Source organism: Durio zibethinus, chromosome 3, assembly GCF_047325235.1.
Source record: "Durio zibethinus cultivar Kanyao isolate XHJ-2024 chromosome 3, ASM4732523v1, whole genome shotgun sequence".
Classification (NCBI taxonomy): Eukaryota; Viridiplantae; Streptophyta; class Magnoliopsida; order Malvales; family Malvaceae; genus Durio; species Durio zibethinus.
This window is the reverse complement of record NC_143164.1, coordinates 32681840-32702812: the sequence shown is the minus strand read 5'-3', so window position 1 is coordinate 32702812 and position 20973 is coordinate 32681840. Positions and strand designations below refer to the sequence as shown.

The window sequence follows — 20973 nt, the reverse complement described above, 5'->3', positions numbered from 1 at the left end:
ATTGGCATATTATTCATTGCCAATATTCATTAAAAAAAATCATCATATTCATAACATTGCTAGAAAGTATATTTTTTTTAGAATGACTGCAATGTTTTTATATTAGAACAAAATGGTTAGTCCAATCTTCAAGTTTTTATAGACAAAATTTTGTTCTATAATTGCGAAATTTAAAAAAGAAAATCAAATTGAATCATATATGTTATATAACCATATATTTATAAATTTGTGAATATAAAACTAAGGTAATTTTCACACAAACCCATTTCATATATTTTAAAAACAAAATATCAAAGAATTTCCCTTTGTATGGTCAACCAAATAATTCAACAAATCTTTTCCATCTTTTTGGCAAAAAATTTCTACTTGGGTTGACAAAATCGGACAAAGCTCTCCACTCACACTCATTTTTCACTTAATAATACCCCAATCAAAACAGCAATAAATGTATTATTAAAAATATTATGTTTGATATATCATAAGTTTTATATATTATCAATTAATTAAATATCATATGATGTTATAAAAAATTAAACTTATTAATTTATTTTAAAAGGTTGTAAAATTTTTATTTTAAAAAAAATTATTAAAATTTATATAATTCACTTGTAATATATAAAATTTATAAATTAATAATATATCAATAATTTTCAGTTAAAAAGATTTAAAAAATATATAAAATGAGAATTCAAATTCTTATCCTCATTTTAAGGCAAATAACATCTTTTAGAACAATTAACGTTTAATAATTATGAATTTAAATTTGAACATTTATAATTGATTTGTATAAAAATAAATTACACACGTGTCATTTTTGTTATCCCAATTAACACAACCAAACATCCGATTTCACGGTCTCCTAAGCATTATTACTTCCAAAAATTAAATCCAATAAAATAAAAAATAATAATAATATAATAATCCCTATTTAATTACCCTTAATTTTTATTACATATAAATAATAGGCGCACAGTAACTTCGATAACTGATCTCCTGCAATCATTCATCCTATTTCTCTGTTCTGTTATCTTGTCTCTTCTCCCTGATTCTCTCCTTCATTTCTCGTTTTTCCTCCAAGGTCGTTTCTTTTTCGGATCAGAGAAAACCCCAAACCCCTTCCCTTTCTCAAGAAGATGGTTGAAACGCGACGGAGCTCCTCCTCCTCCAAACGCCCCCTTTCCATTCCCGTTAAATCCCCTCCTACTACCTCTAGTAAACGATCCAAGGTCCTATCTTTTATTAGCATTTTTAATTTGCATGCGTGTCAAAATCTTTTCCTTCTTTTTAGATTTGAATCTGAGGCTGATTTTTCTTTCTTTAGGTATCTGAGCCGGCGTCGTCATCAAGCAATGGAGCTGCGGTTTCTGGACCGCTTAACGAAGCTCTAGGCCCGCCTAAGGAATCCGGGTCAGACTCAAAGGTAACGGAACTCCGGCCTGATCTGCGGGTATCTGATGCAGCTAAGGCATCTGATGTGTCTGTCCCAGATAAGTCTGCCGATGCTGGTGTGGAGAACGCTACATTGTTGTCTCCGCGATCCGTAGGTGCGATCCTCGATTGACTTCTTTCTTGCGTTTTTGAGGTTCTATTTTTTTTTTTTTTTGCTGGGTTGGTTAGGGTTTTTTATGGGGTTTTGATGTGGGGTTTGTTTTGGTTATTTAGGTGAAGCTATTATGGATGTGGAGAAAGGGAAGGCGGTTGGTGCAGGGTTTACTGGTCGGGTTAAGAAGAGGCCAACAAAACCAGCGAAATCAGGTTCTAAAGGGCCGTGGGGAAAGCTTCTTTCCCAGCACTCTCGGGTATGTTTTCTGAATTTTTGTTCTTTATTTTAGTTACCGGCTGACTTTTGGTTCCTAATCTCTGTGTTTGATCGGGTATGGAAAGAAGTTCTTATCAGAATTATTGGTCTTTTAGTCAATAAGTGAAACAAAAAAAAAAGGGCTTTTGTTCCAAGAATTGTTAATGGCTGATGGATTTTAAAATTTTGGATATCAATGAAATCTTACTACATGATTTGTGGCTAGAACAATGATATTCCAATCGTGGAGTGGAATCTGGGAGTTGATAATTGGTATAGGACTATAGGAAAATTTATATCACCCTAAGAGACTTGGACTCGGAATGAACTGGAAGTTTTCCATTGCAGAGAAGATCCGAAGTCATTTAAGGTGAACGGGTGTATCATTTCTCCCTTGTTGGTCTATTTGGCAAGCACCATTCTTGACTTTAAGAATTTTTAGATGTGAATTCTGGATGCCTTGAAATGTTTAACAAAGGACCTGCTGTTTTGGCAATGATATGCTTGGGTTCTGAAAACATACCGGCCTTCAGCTAAAAGATTGTCAATTTGAGGGAGAAGGCTTTGTTATTGTTAGGTTAGGAAACTTTATTATTTGTACTGGATTTGAAGATATTCATTTATTGCCAAAATTCCTCCCATGCTACAAATGCCATTTTTGTACTCGGCAAATTGGCAGGAAAATTATTTTTAGGCTGTCGCAGTGAGGTCTGATCCTCTTTGAGTTGTCATTTCCTTCTAAACCATGGAATGGAAGAAATAGGTAATTTATATCCCTCTGTTTTCTATCCAAAAAGATCAAATAATTTTTTCTTAGTTTAGAAAACAATATTGGGGAAGCTTTTTTTTTTTTTTTTTTTCCTTTTCTTTGCTTTTTGGTATCTTCCAAAGCTGAATCTCATCAGCTTATTATTTAATCCATTGGCTTGGTTAGTCTTGGGGTATTCCTTTGTCATCTCTTTACGCATTGTGTTCCAATGCCTAGATGCCAACCCTTGACTCTAAACTTCCTTAAGGAAGGATTTACCACCAAGTCACAAGCTAATCAACTGATGCTTAATGGTTGTTTTCATGCTAAACTATTGTGCTTCAGATTCTGATTAATGTTCAATTCATCCCCAGAATCCTCACTTGGTCATGTGTGGCACACTATACACTGTTGGTCAAAGCCGTCAGTGTAACTTATGTCTTAAAGATCCCAATGTTAGCACTGTTTTGTGCAAAGTGAAGCACATAGAGGTATGGATCTTTGCAGTACTTATTTGCAAACTTTTTGCTTGTAATTTTTATTGCGTGTCTATGAGAGTGCTGATTTTCTTTTTTTTTTCCAATGTAGAGCAATGGCACTTCTATTGCCTTGCTAGAAGTTACTGGAGGAAAAGGCTCTGTCCAGGTTAATGGGAGAATTTACCATAAAAATAATAGTTTAATTCTGAATGCAGGCGATGAACTGATTTTCACTAGTACTGGAAATCATGCTTACGTATCCTTTTTCTTTAACATGTCCAACCCATTTTTTTTTTACAATATTGATGTTCCTCTCCCTCCTAAATGAAAATCTGTGTGTTATTCTTCCTGCATGTTTCATTATTCAATTATAATATTTATTCAATCTCAGAACTGTTTTAATTCCTAAATGGAAACTTAGATTTTTCAGCAGCTCACCAATGATAACTTAGCTGCACCAGGCATAACTTCTTCTGTAAGCCTTTTAGAAGCCCAGACTGCTCCTATAAAAGGGATTATTGAGGCACGATCAGGGGACCCATCGGCTGTTGCTGGGGCAGCAACAATAGTGGCCTCTTTGTCCACAAATGAAAATTCAGAGATGTCCACTCAACCTTCTGGTTGTGACATGTCAGATGACTGTGTTCCAGAAATGGACATGAAGGACAGTGCTAGTAATACTGATCCAGCAACTGCTTCTTCAAGAGAGAAAACTGTTTCTCATTCACCTGATACTGCCAATGAAAACCCCACTAATCTTGATAGACGTGCTTTGGATGGTAGTATGGCTGCTGAGAATACAAAGATCCCTGGGGCAGCTTACCCTTTAAGGCCATTATTGCATATCCTCGCTGGTACATCTACTGACTTTGATATTAGTGGCAGCATTGCCAAGGTTCTGGATGAGCAAAGGGAGATAAGAGAGATGCTTAAGGAATTTGAACCTCCTACGGCTTTGATATCAAGTAAGCGTGAAGCATTTAAAGATAGTTTACGGGAAGGCATTCTCAATCCGGACAATATAAAAGTTTCATTTGAAAATTTCCCATATTATTTGAGGTAAATCTTGTGCTGTCTACTCTTAATTGGGTCTTGCATATTGATATTATATAGGAAACATATTTGGTCCTTCCTTAGGTCTATATTTTGGGAGACCTAATTTGGATTATTGCTTTTACCTATTCTGCCTATCCACTTTTCTGCTTATTTGCAAGTCCATACATTTGTTATGCCGTAAATGTTGACCACCCAATATTGCAAGAGACAGAAAATAGAGTTCATTTTGTTGCTGCCTAATACAGAAAATGTGTCTTCTGCATTTGTTGTACCTAGTTCACTGCATATTTTACTGGATTTGGATCATTGGGGAGTTCTGATTAATTTTACTTGAAAATTTCCATTGTGACAGTGATGCAACGAAGACTGTTTTGATAGCCTCAACCTATGTGCATTTAAAGTGTAATAAATTTGCAAAGTATGCCTCAGATCTTCCTACCATGAGTCCCCGAATATTACTATCTGGTCCTGCAGGTATGAATACCGTTTTCTGTTAATTTGCCATGTAAACAATGTCTATTTCTTCTTCTTTGCTCTTTCTACTCCCTGATGAGAGTTTTCAACTGCCTTTGTTATGTATAGGTTCAGAAATATATCAGGAGACTTTGGCAAAGGCACTTGCTAAACATTTTGGTGCTAGATTGCTAATTGTTGATTCTCTTCTGTTGCCTGGAGTATGCTTCCTTCACTCCTTAAAATGTTTTGATTTGCTGCCAATCGCATATTATGAAAGAAAGATGGGGTTGAAACTGCAGTTTGCATGCTTCCTACTTCATTTTTTCTATATCATTCCTTTGGAAATTTTGTGCAGATGTTTAATATCTATGGGATCATGGGAAGTTTGTTGGAGTCTATAATTATTGTTATTGTTGTAGATTGCAATTCTACCTTACCAAACATGTAAATGGCTAAAGTTTCTTTTTAATTTGAAGCAAAAATGTGTCAAAACTCTGGTTGGAAGTTCCTTAGGAATATTGTGTTTTAACGTCTTCTTAAGCTAGATATTTGTTGAGTCTTGTTTACTTTCTCATGGTTGAACAATTTTTTTTTTTGGGGGGGGGGGGGGGGGGGTTATCTAAATGTCTGAACATTTTTTCGGCATCTTATCTTCTATTATTTTCTTTCCAATATATCCAGGGATCAACATCAAAAGAAACAGATGCTGTGAAAGAAACTTCAAGGGCTGAAAGGGCACCTGTATATGCCAAAAGAGCTGTACAGGCTGCTGCTTTGCAGCAGAAGAGACCAACTTCTAGCATTGAAGCTGATATAATAGGTGGTTCTTCACTGAGCTCCCAAGCTTTGCCAAAGCAAGAAGTATCTACTGCAACATCTAAAAACTATACATTTAAGAAAGGTATGCCATTTCTTTGCGATAATAGAGGAGAGGTGGCTTTGTTATTAGTAATGCCATAGCTTTCTAAATAGTTAATTTGTTGATGGAACTTTAACAACTTCTAACTGAAATAATTAAATTAAAATTTTCAGGTGACAGGGTAAAGTTCGTAGGTGCCACACCACCTTCTGGATTTTCCTCTCTACAACCTGCTTTAAGGTATTGTTTGTGCAATATTTTGTATAATCTACAGGTTAGATTAGCCATTGGTCTATTCTCTCTTTAATAGCAAGTACCTTTTTCTGTAATTCAAAATTTAAATTTAGAGTTAATCTTGTTTTGCCTGTCCTTGCAAGCATATGCCACATACATGCTATGATTATATGGCATGGATTGATGATCCAATTTGACTGTAGGTATTGATACCATAGTTATTTGAGATTTTTATATTTGTTTTTAAGAATTTTGATGCTAGTGTTGGCATGGTGGTAATAACATGTAAACTTTCAAGGGATAAGTTTTATTACTGTATTCATTATGTTTTGCTAAAGTTTTTGAGTAATTTTCTGTTCTGTGTAGGGGACCGACAATTGGCTTTCGGGGCAAAGTAGTCCTTGCTTTTGAAGAAAATGGTGCCTCAAAAATTGGGGTCAGATTTGACAGATCTATTCCTGAGGGCAATGACCTTGGTGGGCTTTGTGAAGAAGATCATGGTTTCTTCTGTGCTGGTGACCTCTTATGCCCATTTCTTGCATTAATTTAACATCTTTTATAATTTATTGTGGACTGTTATCCAATCTTACCCATTATGTTTCACTCTATATGCTCACTTTGCTTACCATTTTATTTTCACTCTACAGCAAGCTCACTTTGCTTGGATAGTTCTGGAGGTGATGATGTTGACAAACTGGCTGTTAATGAGCTTTTTGAGGTAAATGTCATTGATTAATGCATGAGAGCTATTTTTTTACAATGTTCACAATTTTAAGTATTTAGCTCTGAATTGTCTCACTTTTATAGGTTGCATTGAATGCAAGCAAAAGCAGTCCCTTGATATTGTTTTTGAAAGACATAGAGAAGTCTATGGCTGGAAATACAGATGTGTATACTTCCTTGAAGAGTAAGGTTGAGAATTTGGTAGCTAATGTTGTAGTAATTGGTTCTCAAACCCAGATTGATAATCGTAAAGAAAAAGTAAGCAACCTACTAGGTTTTATTTAGTGATGCTTCATTCTTTTATGCTGTATGAAGTATTTTAACTGTTTGATGGTGGCAATTTTGTGTTTCTGCAGTCTCATCCTGGTGGCCTTTTGTTCACTAAGTTTGGAGCCAACCAGACTGCTTTACTTGACCTTGGTTTTCCAGTAAGTCAAGTCGAATTTTTCTTTTGCCTAATATTTCTTTTACTTGAAAGATGGAGCTTTCTGACAGACTGCTCTGAGTTTCATGGTACTACTGTGTAAATTTATATGTATATATACTTGACTGTCTTAGTGGTTTCTAACTCTCTACTTATGTTGACCTTCAAAAGGAGCATATGGAAAAACATGTGCTAATGTTTCAAGGTTTATAGTCTGAATTTGAATACTCTGATATTTTCTGGAATTGTAGCATGATTACCTCTAAAAATTTTAGATGTGTTCCTCACTTGAATTTTACATGATGCAATCCACACCTAGCACGCCTAGATATGCTTCTCACTTAAGCTTTTATTACTTAAATGACGCTGAAGTGACTCTGTTCCTAGTGGGTCCTCACACGTCTTGCAATTACATCCATAGTGCATTTTTTTCTAGCATTCTCCTCTTTCCTCACTTAATTATCTCATTCCAAGAACACACCTGATTTTGGAATCGTTCTTATGCAGGATAATTTTGGTAGACTTCATGACAGGAGCAAAGAAACACCTAAAACCATGAAACAAGTTACTCGGCTTTTCCCTAACAAAGTGACAATCCAGTTGCCTCAGGTATGTTTATATCAGTTTCTGCATCAGTTATCCTGCTACGAATATCGAAATATTTAATTTGATATTCCTGAATCATGTCAGGATGAAGCTTTACTTTTGGACTGGAAGCAACAGTTGGAACGTGACATTGAAACTCTTAAAGCCCAGTCAAACATTGTTAGCATTCGTTCAGTGAGTAACGCTGTAATTGTGCTTTGTTCTTTCCAGTTTTGCACTCTGTTTCCGCATGCCAGTCGGAGCTTCTGTCTGTAAACATTGCCTGAAAGTGGCTTACTTTCCTGACCTTGGTAAAACCCTCTTGTAAGTGTAGGATAATTAACCTAATGTGACAAGGAACTTCAAGAAAGCTGAAGGTTATAATAAAAATAATCCTCTCCTTTCCCAAAAAACTGACAGAAGTTGCCTTCTGAGTCCTTTTTGTACTTAGAAATTCATAAACCGTTCATTTATTTGAAAATTGGAGGTACTAGTCTCTTTTTGGAGATTTTCATAACAGTTTTATGCTAGCAGGTTCTCAATCGAAATGGTTTGGATTGCCCTGATCTCGAAACCCTTTGCATTAAAGATCAAACCTTTACCAATGAGAGTTAGTATCCTTGAACGTCTTATTATATACATACTGTCGTACTCCATAAAAAATTTATATTCCTTTTTTTCTTAATTTTTAACATTTTTATGATTGTGTATATAAATATATGAAAGATTTGCTGGACTTTTTTTTTTTTTTAAATTAAAGGTTGTCAAATATATTAAACTTTTCCCTCTAAAATTCGAAAGACAGGATTATACTTCTAGGAAGGAGGTAGTAGTAAAATCTTGTACAATCTTTTGCGTTAATATTACTAATTTTGTACCTTTTCTATTATTATAGGTGTGGAGAAAGTGGTAGGTTGGGCACTAAGTCACCACTTCATGCATTCTTCAGAAGCTTTGGTGAAAGATGCTAAACTTCTAGTTTCGACTGAAAGGTTTTATATTCTCTTCATTTATTGTAATCTACATATTTGAAATGTTAAAAAGAAAAGCATGAAATTTATGTACTAAATGTTTCTCCATTTTGTTCTTGTGCTATTTTCTGTTGCAGCATCACATATGGGCTGAATATTTTAAGAGGCATTCAAAGTGAAAGCAAAAGCTTGAAAAAATCACTTAAGGTACAGTTGTCTTCTTTCTCTTTGGTTCTATGTGTAGTCATTGTCCCTGCTACAGTTGCCCATGGTCTTTCTGGTTAGAAATTTAGTATGCTATTGAATTACATTTAATTTTTCTTATTTTCAGGATGTGGTCACTGAGAATGACTTTGAGAAGAAACTTCTTGCAGATGTTATTCCACCAAGTGATATTGGGGTTACTTTTGATGATATTGGAGCCCTTGAGAATGTCAAGGACACCTTGAAGGAATTGGTGATGCTTCCCCTTCAAAGGCCTGAATTGTTTTACAAGGGACAGTTGACAAAGGTTGACTTAATTATGCATATATCTCAATATGTAGTTTTGCTTTATCATGTTAATGGGAATTGTGCATTTTAAAAGTAAATCCCATATTTTTATTATTTTCTTTTCTATGTTATTGCTTTTGCAGCCCTGTAAAGGAATATTGCTGTTTGGGCCTCCTGGTACTGGAAAAACAATGCTTGCCAAGGCTGTTGCAACTGAAGCCGGTGCAAACTTTATTAACATATCAATGTCCAGCATTACTTCTAAGGTATTTTGAGTGTGTAGAAACTGTGGCATGTACCTTTTTATTAGATTTTCCTTTTGATAGATGTATATGACATTTTTGTATGTCTTGCAGTGGTTTGGTGAAGGAGAGAAGTATGTTAAAGCCGTTTTCTCTCTTGCCAGTAAAATTGCTCCTAGTGTTGTTTTTGTTGATGAGGTTTGTTCAACTTATATGTAAATTATCCTATTTTTTCATTCCTTTTTTTTTTTTTTGTGCTTTTTGTTCTTTTCCAAAATTAATTGCCTGATATTTCCTTGCCTTTCCCTTATTGTTTTCATGTTCTTATTCCTGTTTCTTGAATAGGATATGTAGGTTTATTGACTTGGGTAGTTATTTTAGGTTGATAGCATGTTAGGAAGACGGGAGAATCCAGGTGAACATGAGGCTATGCGTAAAATGAAGAATGAATTTATGGTAAATTGGGATGGTCTTCGTACAAAGGATAAAGAACGAGTGTTGGTTCTTGCTGCTACAAACCGGCCGTTTGACCTTGATGAGGCTGTCATCCGGAGGCTTCCTCGAAGGTAACTTTCTTGTGTTGTTTTTTGAGATGCTTTACTCTGAACTTATGATAAGCAGCATGACTTCCCCGTTAAATGATGTGCAGATTGATGGTTTATTTGCCAGATGCTTCAAACAGAGAAAAGATTCTAAGAGTTATATTAGCCAAAGAGGAATTGTCAGCCAATGTTGATTTGGAAGCTATTGCATATATGACTGATGGATATTCTGGAAGTGACCTAAAGGTTTATTTTTCCACCTTTTTAAATGATTTAAATGTCCTTGTTTGAAAATTTAAAGGGGTGTTTGTGAACCAAAGAAGGAAAGAAGTAGGTCAATTGCAAATCACATGCTAATACTAAATTGAACAAGCTTGGTCATTTTCTCTTCTAGCTAAACATTGATTCGTAATGAATTTTCATCTGTACTAGAGTAGCAATAATTCTGGCATAAACTAGTTTTGAACCTTGTTTTTCCTCTAAAAATAATATTTTAACTCATCGAGGTTTATTAGCAAGGCTTCCCTATTCCTATTAACTGAGTCATATTATGACTTTTATTCAAAATCAAATTGAAGCTTTTTAATGGGTTAAGTGGCTTTATCTTAACCTATGTTTTGTTTTTTTTTTGGCCAATTGGCTATGCTTATTTCACTAATGAAGTTTTCTGATTTCAGAACCTTTGCGTGACTGCTGCACATTGTCCCATACGAGAAATTTTGGAGAAGGAAAAGAAGGTCAGTTTGACATTTTAGTTTAAATGTTCTATTCTAAGTTTGCAGCTACTGGCATATATAAACTATATTGGTTTTGCAAATGGTGCAAAAAAATTGGTGAATCTGTCATGTAGATGCTCTACGGGACATTACATATCCTGATGCTATTTTATTTGCTGGTGGCAAGTAGTTACATATTTTGACTAAGTATTATTCTATGCAATTGTTTGGAGTGGGTGCTTGACTACCTTCATCTCATAGGCCAAGAAGATAAAATATTTGCTAATATCTGGATTTTCTTGATGAATCAATTCTTTATGATGCCCACCTTGTGGGTAAAGGGATGATAAGAGAAGGAAACAATCTCTTATTATGTTGTTTTAGAATTATATCATTTTTTAAGTAAAAAATATAAGTACTAATTCAGGGGTAACATATCATCTGCAATTTAGAATGATGAATCCTTCCACTACGTATATCCTAATGATCTTGAAGAACTGAAATAAATGATACTTTGGTGACAGGAGAGAGCTTTGGCACTGGCTGAGAATAGACCTTTACCGTCTTTGTATAGCAGTTCTGACATTCGTCCTCTGAAAATGGATGATTTTAAATATGCACATGAGCAGGTAACATACATGGTCTTAACCATTATATATTTAGAGCTTTTAGTTTTGTTGATTATCCATTGAAATCTCAGAAGTCTAATTTTTTCTTGGATTTCCTTGGTGTGTGGTTGTGGGTGTGGAGCATATATTAACACATTATATTTGTAAAATAGATTGATTTGGAGCACAGAAATTGGCATACATTGAATGGAATGTTCTGTGAAAAAGGCTGTGGTTTATTTTTGGTTTCTAATTGATTGTCTATAATGCAGGTTTGTGCAAGTGTGTCATCAGAGTCTACAAATATGAGTGAGCTTGTTCAATGGAATGAGTTATATGGAGAAGGTGGATCAAGAAAGAGGAAACCTCTGAGCTACTTCATGTAGAGGAGGTATCTTTGTGTATAGCATTCCTTTTTCATTTCATTCTTCAACGTCACCATAAAAGGTGGCCTAGTTGAGAGACCTGTTTGTGGAATTCCAAAGCAGGTCCCGGCTTACTTGTATTTATAGTATATAGGTCTTCTGAAATTTTCACAATCTTTCTGTTAGCAACTTTTGCGATATTTATCAAAGCAGGTTAACTTTATTCAAATCATTTTCCATTCCCATCATTCCTTGCCTGTTTGACTTTCTGTGTCACCATGGCCTCTGCCTGTACATACAAGTAACAAGATCAATTTAAGTAATTCCTTGTCATTCCTTCGAAATGAAATAAATATTCCTTTGCTGCAAAGGTTAGCAAACAAAACCCCCCAACTACCTTTGTTTTTATGTTTTTATTTTTTTCTTTTGGGGGTGTGTTGGGATGGGAATATTTCGCCTTCAAATATTTTTACCATAATCTTACAGTGATTAGTCAGATGTCTAATCACAAATAATAATTATGTAGGAGTTCATCACTTAAGTGTAGATTCAACATAATATTTTGGTGGATTTTACAATTATTATAGGTGATATGATCCGGGTTGGGATGGAGAGGGGTTGAGTTTTGCAAGGAATGCTCATAGTTGGTTGCAAAACGAGACATTATCTTGTTGTGTTGACGTTGGTCTTACTTTGTAGAGGTAACTACTAGTAGTTATTTTGGATACGCACTTTGTTGTTGTTTTACACCTTTTTTTTATTTTCGTTATGTGTGGTAACTGCTGAGTAGAGGTTGAGTGGTATGTGTTGAAACTGACAAACTGTCATGTTGGTTTGTTGGTTATGAGAAATGGAGTAAAGTTTGGAATGGAATTCATTTCAACTAGTATTTGTAGGGAGAGCGTTTCACTTAAAAAGTGTGGGTAAAGTCTTAAATTATTATTATTATTATTTTTTATGGATCTTACACGATTTTAAAATGTAAATGATTAATTGTGTTATAATTAAATAAATTTTTTTTATGAATTTTACATAATGTTGAATCATAATTAATTGTAATTAATAATTATAATGATATGCTTGGGTTTGTAACAACTTATCTGAATAAAGTATCTTTAAACGGTAACGAGTCATTTTGGCAACAAAAAAAAAAAAAAAAAAGGATAATGAGTAATGCGGAATTTGAAATGACACAAGGTGTTTTAAATATACTACAAAAACCGCTCGTTATATTTCATAAATTTTCTTCTAAAAATATCCATATAATAAATATAACTTTTATTTTTTAATAAATTACAAAATTACTCTCATACACCTCATATGCCCACCTCTCTCTTTTTTTTTTTCCTTTTTTTCTTATTTTCATTCTTCTTTCTTAGACACTAAACCTTAAATTTTTAAAACCAAAATGACATTTTTGAAATCTTTGTTAAATCCTGCAAATCGTATAAAAATGGATAAAGAAATGAGAAACAATAATGGAGAAGATGACCTTGACGAGGTTATGAAATCTCATCCCATTCGAGTATGATATTTTTATGTTTACAAAAATTTATTTTTAAGAATACAACATAATTTTTTAAAACAGAGTTTTGAAAATTATGATGTATTTTTTGAACAATTTTTATTCGGAAATGATTTTTCAAAAATTCATTATAATTTTCAGAAATGAAATTTCAAAAATATATCATAACTTTATGAAAACTGTATGTTTCTTCTAATTATAATTTTTTAACATATTATGATATGTAGATCAATTTGAAAATTGCACTAATATAGTGAGATTAGTCACAAGACAATTTAGATACTAGATATAATTACACAGATTCATTTATTTTGAAAGAGGTAAGATTATATTTTTGAGATTTAGTATTATTGGAAGGTATAGAATGTTAATTTGTATAGATGTAATAAGTTAAATATGTGGTGTATGTGTTTTGTAGTAGAGAAGTTTTGATTTCATAGGCTAAGCATGTTGGAAGAGATCAAAGTTTTATGTTTATAATTAAAAACTTTGAGGTGGGAGGCACGAGGAAACCTAGAATAGGATTAACATATGAATGAAGTGAAAAATATAAACAGCTGAAAAAAAAAAAAAAAAAGCAATGTAAAAGAATAGGACGAAAAAATGTAATTGCCCATTTGAGTTATGTGAGATTAAGGCCTTATTTGGATTTAACTAAATCTTCGGTGTGTTACATTTTCTTCCCCTTTCCCCCTCACAATCTCACTATGATTCATATTTGGATAACATCAGTGATAGTGAGTTTGCTTATCTTAATTGCATTGATACACTAGTTGAAGACTAGACCTTTGGGGGTTTAGTGGATAGTTGGTATCCCAACAAGTCTTTTTTATCCCTATTATTTTTTATCCATTCTAATTATGCCCTTAAATGAGTTTATATTTACAAAAAAACCCAAAATTTGATTTTTTTTTTCACTTATTTTTCTCTTTTCCCATTTTCTATCACCATCATAAATTCCTAGCCTTAAATTGCCTCTTTCTCCATATTGCCCCCTTCTTGCTATCACTTGTTCCATTTCCTTGCTTCTTTCGACTTCATCAAAGCTATTGTTGGTTTGAAGTTGTTCGATGAATAAGGTTGTAAGCATTAAAAGGTATGATCTTTTTTTTTTTTTACCCAAAATCAAGATTGCTTTAGATTTTTCTGTTTTATTCTGTTAATGGGAAAGAGTTCTATACTCTTTAAGAAATAGAAATATTTAGTCTAAGAGTTTTTTTCCTTAACAAGGATAATTTAAAATCTTTTTTACCAAAATAAGGTACTTTTCAACTTATTTCCTTTATTAAGACATTTTAAACCAAGTAAAACCTAATTAGAGAGAAAAAAAATATAACTATGTTTATCTCCTTGGTTTTTTGTTGCTAACTGCCACTTCTTATTATCTATTTATTTCAATTAGGTTTTGTTTGTTCATGAAATGCCACTGTGTATTACTTCTGCATTCAAATATTTTATCATCTATATTTTGTAACATGGGTGAAAGATGAAGTGTCAAGATTTTTCATGAATAAATTTAATTTAATTATTTTACTTTTTTTTATATGAACAAGACCATATTGCAACTCAATTAAAATCTAAAATTTCATAGGACTTAAAATGTTTTGAAATAAATTAGTATTGTAAATCATTAAAACCAAAATTTTATTCATTAGGAAATTATAACACATGGAATAGAGTATATATTCTTAGTTTCATCCTAATCATCAAGTCAAGATACAACTTGACATTGACAAGACAAACCAGAATAAAATAAAGCCCAAATAACCATCCCCTGCAGCAGATAAAGAATAAACCAGAATGCAGAATTGGTCCTAACCAGCAACAAAAAGAATACATCTTACCTAAAGCAATAAAATTCTAAACTCTGTAAATCGTTGTTTTAGCTAAAGAATCAACCTAATTGTTTACCTCTCTATAAATCTTCAAAAAGTTGACTTCACACATTGAACATAAATAATCAATTTGATTCACGAAGGGCCATATTTTTCAAGGTCTAGATTCCATCTTACAACACCATTTAAGAGCCACTAAAGAATCAGACACAATAATCAAATGGGAACCAACATACTTCTTAGACTTAACAAAAACTTCTAAATTAAAATACGAAGCCCATACCTCCAAATAAATTTGTATGCGTAAAATAGCAATTTAATTTGAGAAGAAAAATGAACTTCAAATCAATAGTAGTTAGTTGTCTCTTTTTGAAAATAGTTTTGGCACAAAAAAAAAAATTTTTGTTAGAGATTTTGAATTTTTTTTTTTTACAAGAGAGAGATAGAAAATGGGGATTAAGGATAGTAATTAGAACATGAATGTAACAATCAGAAATTCAAAATGCTGACAATGAAATATAGTAATACAAGTTCGATGCCACGTAGACAATGACATGGCATTGATGTGGCTAAATTATCCTACTTATGAAATAAAGATTAAAAGTATCCTTATTAAAAAATAAAGATTTTGATAAACTCTAAGTTAGGAAATAACTCTATAGTCTAATGAGGCTTTAGTTCATTAATCCCTAGCCAGAGATTTCTCGTCTCAAGTATTTATTATATAATTTTGATGCGAATAAATTTGGTTGTATATGATTGGATCCCTTTAGAAGTATTTACTTCTTTATACAAGAAAAATAAAAATGGAAAAAGCCTACCATCTTAGACCTAATGAGTTCCTGCCTTTAAATATCTAAAATGGTCTTTTAAATCTTAGTTTCTGTTTCGAAATAAATTGAACACATGAGAATATACATTTCCATTATTGATAATAAAAAAACTGAGCATTTTCTATGCTAATCTTGTGTTGTTAATTATTCTCATTTATTTGCCTAACATTCTTATGATTTTCAAATTGTTTTATTGACTGGATAAGGTGAACCTACTTGCCTCTGATTTATTAAGTTGCTCAAAAGAATAATACTTATTTAAAAAAAAAAAAAAACTATAAAGAAAGAAATATTAGATATCAAACAAAGCAAAAGCTATAGTTATGATGTTCTTTTCTATTATGTTTCAATTTCCAATAAATTTCTTCCTCATACTGATGGTTAAACCTAGATTGGTATCACTATAGTGGTAGAGTCTCATTTTTTGGAATAGCCTTTTGCTCATGAAAATAAAATATTAAACCAAAAAAAAAATGTTAATTACAATTATTTAATTGCTAAAAATATGACCTTTACATAAGAGCAAGCTTTTAAAGTCTTAATTGCTTTTTTTATAGTCATTAGACTTTATGTCAAAAGTCCCAAACTACTAAAAAAAATTACAATTTACCTGTAGTTTGGACGTTTTAAGCTACTCCAATAGAATTTGCTCATGTAAGAGTTAAATGTTAGTTTAAGGGCTTTGAGCATAGTTTTTTCAATTACAACTTTGGCTAGTTTATGATAAAGTAATATCCCACAATTGGATACTGTTTCTCATGTTTTTAGGATACTGTTTCTCCAGTGCTGATAGGGAGACTAAAAATTTGGAGACACTAACCATGTTCTATTATTGAAGCACAATCATATGCTACCTTATATTCTCTATCATGTTTCACAACTCAAAGTTCTCTTTATGTTGCCTTTGTTTCTATGAATGCATTAAAAAGAGTGTTCTTTTTACTTGATGAATATAAACCACTTTTTTCCCTTTATGTTGGTTCTGTCTTTCTTTGTTGAATTTGATATTAGTTTATTTCCTACTAATATGTTATGTTTGAAATAATCTGATGAATAATTTATTAAAATTGAAATAATAATAAATGGTGAAGACAAGAAATATTGTTGAGAGTGATACTATCTTAACAACTAAAGCTACTTGGGACAACAAGCTCACAATGATATTTTGTGAACTTTGCATAAATGAAGTAAATACCGATAATAGACCGACAACTCATCTGAATTCAAAAAGGTAGGAAAATGTTATTTCCTTTTTTAAATCTAGGACATAAATTGAAAAATAAGTGAGACACATTAAAAAAAAGTAGAAATTGTGGACTAAGTTACTTAAGAATTTTATAGATTTAGGGTGATATCCTTTTAAGAAGACAATTGATACAACTGAAAAATGGTGGACTGAAAAAAGTATAAGTTAGTGTTATTTATATCAATATTATAATTTGTTAAGTTAATTAAAATTCATATCGATAGTCATCTTTGGAATTTTGAAGATAACATTTAGCCATTTGAAAATTATGTAGGAAAATAATGATTATAAAATATTTAAGATGAGAGGAATTGAGCCACGATTGAATGAGTTGATGTGGCAAGTGTTTGGTGACACTGTGGCCACTGAAGAGCATGCATAGGCACCTTCGTCAGGTGTATTTTTAAGTGGAGCTTTTGGGGAGGATGCTACATTTATGAAGGGGTTTAGGGATTTAGATGAACATGATATTGAGAATGAGGTTACACTTGATAATGACATATATGAAAATTCATCTCTTGAAACTTCTAATTGAGGTAAACAAGTTCTTGGAATAGTACAAAATAAAGGCAAAAATCAGTTCCAATGAAAAGATTTGTAGGAAAGACATTGACTACTCAAATTGAAATATTGTGTGATGGTATGAGTAACCAAAGGAGATCAAAAAATGAAATTGTTTTTCCTTGTTCCACATATTATGTTTCAGATGCAATGGATGCTGTACACACCCCATTTTGTCCCGGGTTCTTTGTCAATTGAGACCAATCCAAGCTCGATTGTAGGGATTTTTATTCATTTTTATTTCAGATTTTTTTTTATTTTATTTTTATGGTCTATCTATTGTATTCTTTTTTTTTCTTTTTATTTGATTAATTAAAAAAAAAAAGAGAAAAAAGTTGAAAGATAAAGATCAGGCTTGGTGATTATGATGATTTTTATCTAGATGCTAATCAGAATTGAACTGAAACTCTATCAGCATAGTTTTATAAATCATTATAATTCACAGCAATGGACGGTAACAAGGAATCAGAGTAGGAAACACATTAGGAACAAACAGAAAAGAAAGATTAGTAAATCCTAACAAATCTCGGTAAATCCTTTTATCAAATTTCCATACCTCTTGGCTATTTTCACCAACCCAGCGAACATAGACACTCCAAAAAACCCAATAGCCACCTAGTCAAGCCACACCAACTCTTTGAACCCAAAAAATTCGAAGCACAAAATATAGCACATTTAAGAATCATTAGCAAATATAATTTGCAGCTACCAAATACATAAAAAGGAAGAGGTAGCAACCGTTGGTAGCCTAAATTGACAGTTGGCAATAAAAAATTTAGCAAACAGGGGTATAGTCGGCAATCACATTTCATCTGCAACATGCAAAGTCAAGACCTAAAATTAGATTACGTAGCAAAATTCAAAGGGAAACCAGAAGGAAAGAAAGCAAATTAGAAGCAAAATCCCATCAAGGGAAAAAACTAGTTTTACTTTGCCTAAAACCCTTGAAGATACCGTAGCAGCCGGACCTTATTCCACCATACAACCATTATCCATCTCCTGCCAGAATTCACCTATTGCCAATAAAGTGCTCAAGCAAAAGTCCAAAAAACAAAGGCAAGGTCAAAAGCTAAAGAAAGTCAAAAACGAAAAAAAAAATGACAGAAGTGGAGAATAGATTGTTTCGAGGTTCGATTGAAATCATTTTCAAGAGGGCCTGAGTCTTTAAAATCAGTGGAAAAGAAAGTTAAAAACAAAGGCAACCTACCTAAAGGTGACTACCACCAGAACAACAAAAAATAAAGAGAAGACCGTAACTTTGATTTCGGATCTACGCAAATCCAATCTAAAGAAACCAAGCAGATTACGTGATAGAGGGGATTGAAACAAACCTCAAGATAAAATTTGGGTTAGAACAATCATCTGTGACAAGATCGATAGTGACTAGCGATGATGGCGACAATGGCATCTCATCGGGATCAGGAAACATGTGAAGTTTCCTAAGGGTAGAGAGATAGAGTAAAAATTATAGAAAGAAAGAAAGAATCTGTGAAACGAAGAAGAAAGCTTAAAAGAAAGCTTTTATCTTTTTAACAAAACGATGCCATTTTACCTAGAGAGACTGGGTTCTTCTTGACCCGTTCTAAGGGTCCGCAAGTCAACCGGTAGGCCGTCAGACCCAGTCGCTTAACCCAATCCTTTGTCCCAGGTCTGCTCCATGCCATTTGAGCTATAAGCTAAACTGTCTCCTGTGTGTTAAGCCAAGCCGTGGCGAGCCCCCTGAGGCGAGTTATAAGTTGTTTTGGTATTCTTTTTCTTTTTTTTTGTGTTATTTTGCTCATTATTTATCAATCAATTTTTTTTAATGAATAACATAGGATAAATAAATAAAAAGTATATTTTTCAAAGAATATTTTTCACAAAAAAAAAAACTTTTAAGGAAAAGTAGAAAGTATCAATTTTTCTTAAAAATAAAATTTTTTAAAAAATATTTTTTTGAGAAAAAGTTGAAAGTATCAATTTTTCTTAAAAGTAAAAAAAAAAAACTTCAAAAAAATTATTTTTGAGGAAAAGTTGAAAGTATCAATTTTTCTTGAAAATTAAAATTTTGAAAAGGTATTTTTGAGAAAAAGTTAAAAGTATCAATTTTTCTCGAAAATAAATTTAAAAAAAAAGTATTTTTGGAGAAAAATTGAAAGCATCAATTTTTCTTGAAATCAATTTTTCTTGAAAATAAAAACTTTCAAATGCTTTAAGGAAAAGTTAAAAGTATCAATTTTTCTTGAATAAAAGTATGAGTTTTTCTTATAAAAAGATCTATATCAAAAGTCGAATAATTACGTTTTTTTCCTTTTCTATCTTTGAAAATTTTTAAATGCTAAATAATCTGAAGACAAAGCCTTTGCAAAAGAAACAACAGTTTTCTTGTATACTCATGAGGTGAGGAAATTTTCTTAATTTTTTGCTAAAAGTATTGGAGTTAATTAAGAATAATTTTCAATAATTAATTACCTAGTAATTTTTAAGGTTTATTGGATAACACGAAATTAAGTTGGTGCCATCTTCTGATAGGCATTGTGAGGGTGCTATAACTTTCCTCACACGTGACCATACTCTCAAACTTAGTTTTAATTTCACAGATATTGAACTACCTTTTAAAGATACCTAAGTCAAACTTAGAATTTCTCTTAAAAAGGGACAGATTCAGTTAGGTGGCCAATTGCACCTAAACAAAAAATATTAGTGATGACTCTTCAAGTTAATGTCTAGCGATAGATTCTCAGATCTAGACGTTATGACAGTTTGACGACTTCATTGGGGACAAGCCGAGAGTCAAGCCAGCAAATAAATCTGTGTTATCCAAAAAGCCTAATAAAACTAGATTCTATGTAAAGATTTTTTTTCATTCATTTTATTTATTTATGTTGCTAACCATGTCATTCATATGCATATGCATAACATGAGCTCTATACTCGAGCTCCGTCCCTTTAAGAGGGAGTAAAGTACCTATGCTTTCGTGAGGTTTTAATACCTTCACAGTGGCTAGCGAAATACTTCCACTCAAATTGAATCTTTTCTGTTGGTAGCCTGTGATGGGCGAGGATTGGACTACCTTACTAGTCTATAATGGACAATGACATAAGAAACAATTTGGGAACCTTTAGTGGGTAAAATCACCTAACTCTGTATATAGTGTACACTTAAGAAGCCAAACTTAGGTTAGAGCCTTTCCTACCTAGTGATAAATGTAACATGAAGTTAGGACATAAGAAGAAATAGTTTATGATCTAACTATTTTGATTGTTTGACTTTATGCATTTGCATTATCATAACATACATAATTGTCATTGTCATATGTAACATTCTGCATCTGCATCATTTTTATCTCATCCATAAAAATGTACATTTCATTCATGCATTGACATATCATTGTATTTTTTATCAAAATTATGGTGTTCAAGGTTCAAGGATAGCTTCACCAAGTAACCTCACTCACCAGTACAACACAAGAGCTCGAGCCAGATAAATGAAACAAAAAAATTCCAATCATCTCGAAAGGATAGAGAAAGCCCAAGAAAAGCTTGAAGGGGAATTAAACAGAATTCTAGAGGCCTTGAACAAGTTAAACAAGGGGAAGGTAATAGAGGAAAATGCTAGCCAACAAGACCATCCCTCACAAAAAGAGGATGACCCACTGTTTTTTCTTGATTTTGGGTCACATCAAGCTCAACTAGC

At 32.6% G+C, this 20973-nt stretch overlaps 1 protein-coding gene across 3 annotated transcripts; it reads left to right on the top strand.

Moving 5' to 3' along the window:
• Positions 1-987: 987 nt before the first annotated feature.
• Positions 988-11530, top strand: LOC111283533 (uncharacterized). 3 transcript variants are annotated; one of them, XR_016341003.1, is made up of 27 exons: positions 988-1226; positions 1322-1544; positions 1663-1799; positions 2921-3037; positions 3135-3281; positions 3447-4084; positions 4434-4555; positions 4664-4755; positions 5219-5438; positions 5570-5636; positions 5997-6145; positions 6278-6348; positions 6438-6611; positions 6710-6781; positions 7285-7386; positions 7468-7557; positions 7897-7972; positions 8258-8354; positions 8471-8540; positions 8665-8844; positions 8969-9091; positions 9182-9265; positions 9413-9633; positions 9717-9855; positions 10287-10346; positions 10850-10954; positions 11206-11530. XR_016341003.1 is itself a non-coding variant. In XM_089758511.1 (27 exons), exons 1-27 carry the CDS (start codon positions 1134-1136, stop codon positions 11317-11319), a joined length of 3747 nt encoding a protein of 1248 aa, XP_089614637.1. In that variant the 5' UTR covers positions 988-1133; the 3' UTR covers positions 11320-11530. The 3 variants fall into 3 exon arrangements, 2 of the variants coding, with proteins under 2 accessions (XP_089614637.1, XP_089614638.1); XM_089758511.1 differs by having other exon boundaries at positions 9449-9633; XM_089758512.1 differs by lacking the exon at positions 10850-10954 and having other exon boundaries at positions 9449-9633.
• The last annotated feature ends 9443 nt before the right edge of the window (positions 11531-20973 follow it).

What these genes read in the sequence shown, in the direction of transcription:
- LOC111283533 (XM_089758511.1), top strand. Translation starts at nt 1,134, where the DNA reads ATGGTTGAAACGCGACGGAGCTCCTCCTCCTCCAAACGCCCCCTTTCC. An exon ending in TTCTTTCCCAGCACTCTCGG is followed by an intron (nt 1,800 to 2,920) that starts GTATGTTTTCTG and finishes ATTCATCCCCAG; the next exon opens with AATCCTCACTTGGTCATGTG. An exon ending in TGTCCAGCATTACTTCTAAG is followed by an intron (nt 9,092 to 9,181) that starts GTATTTTGAGTG and finishes TATGTCTTGCAG; the next exon opens with TGGTTTGGTGAAGGAGAGAA.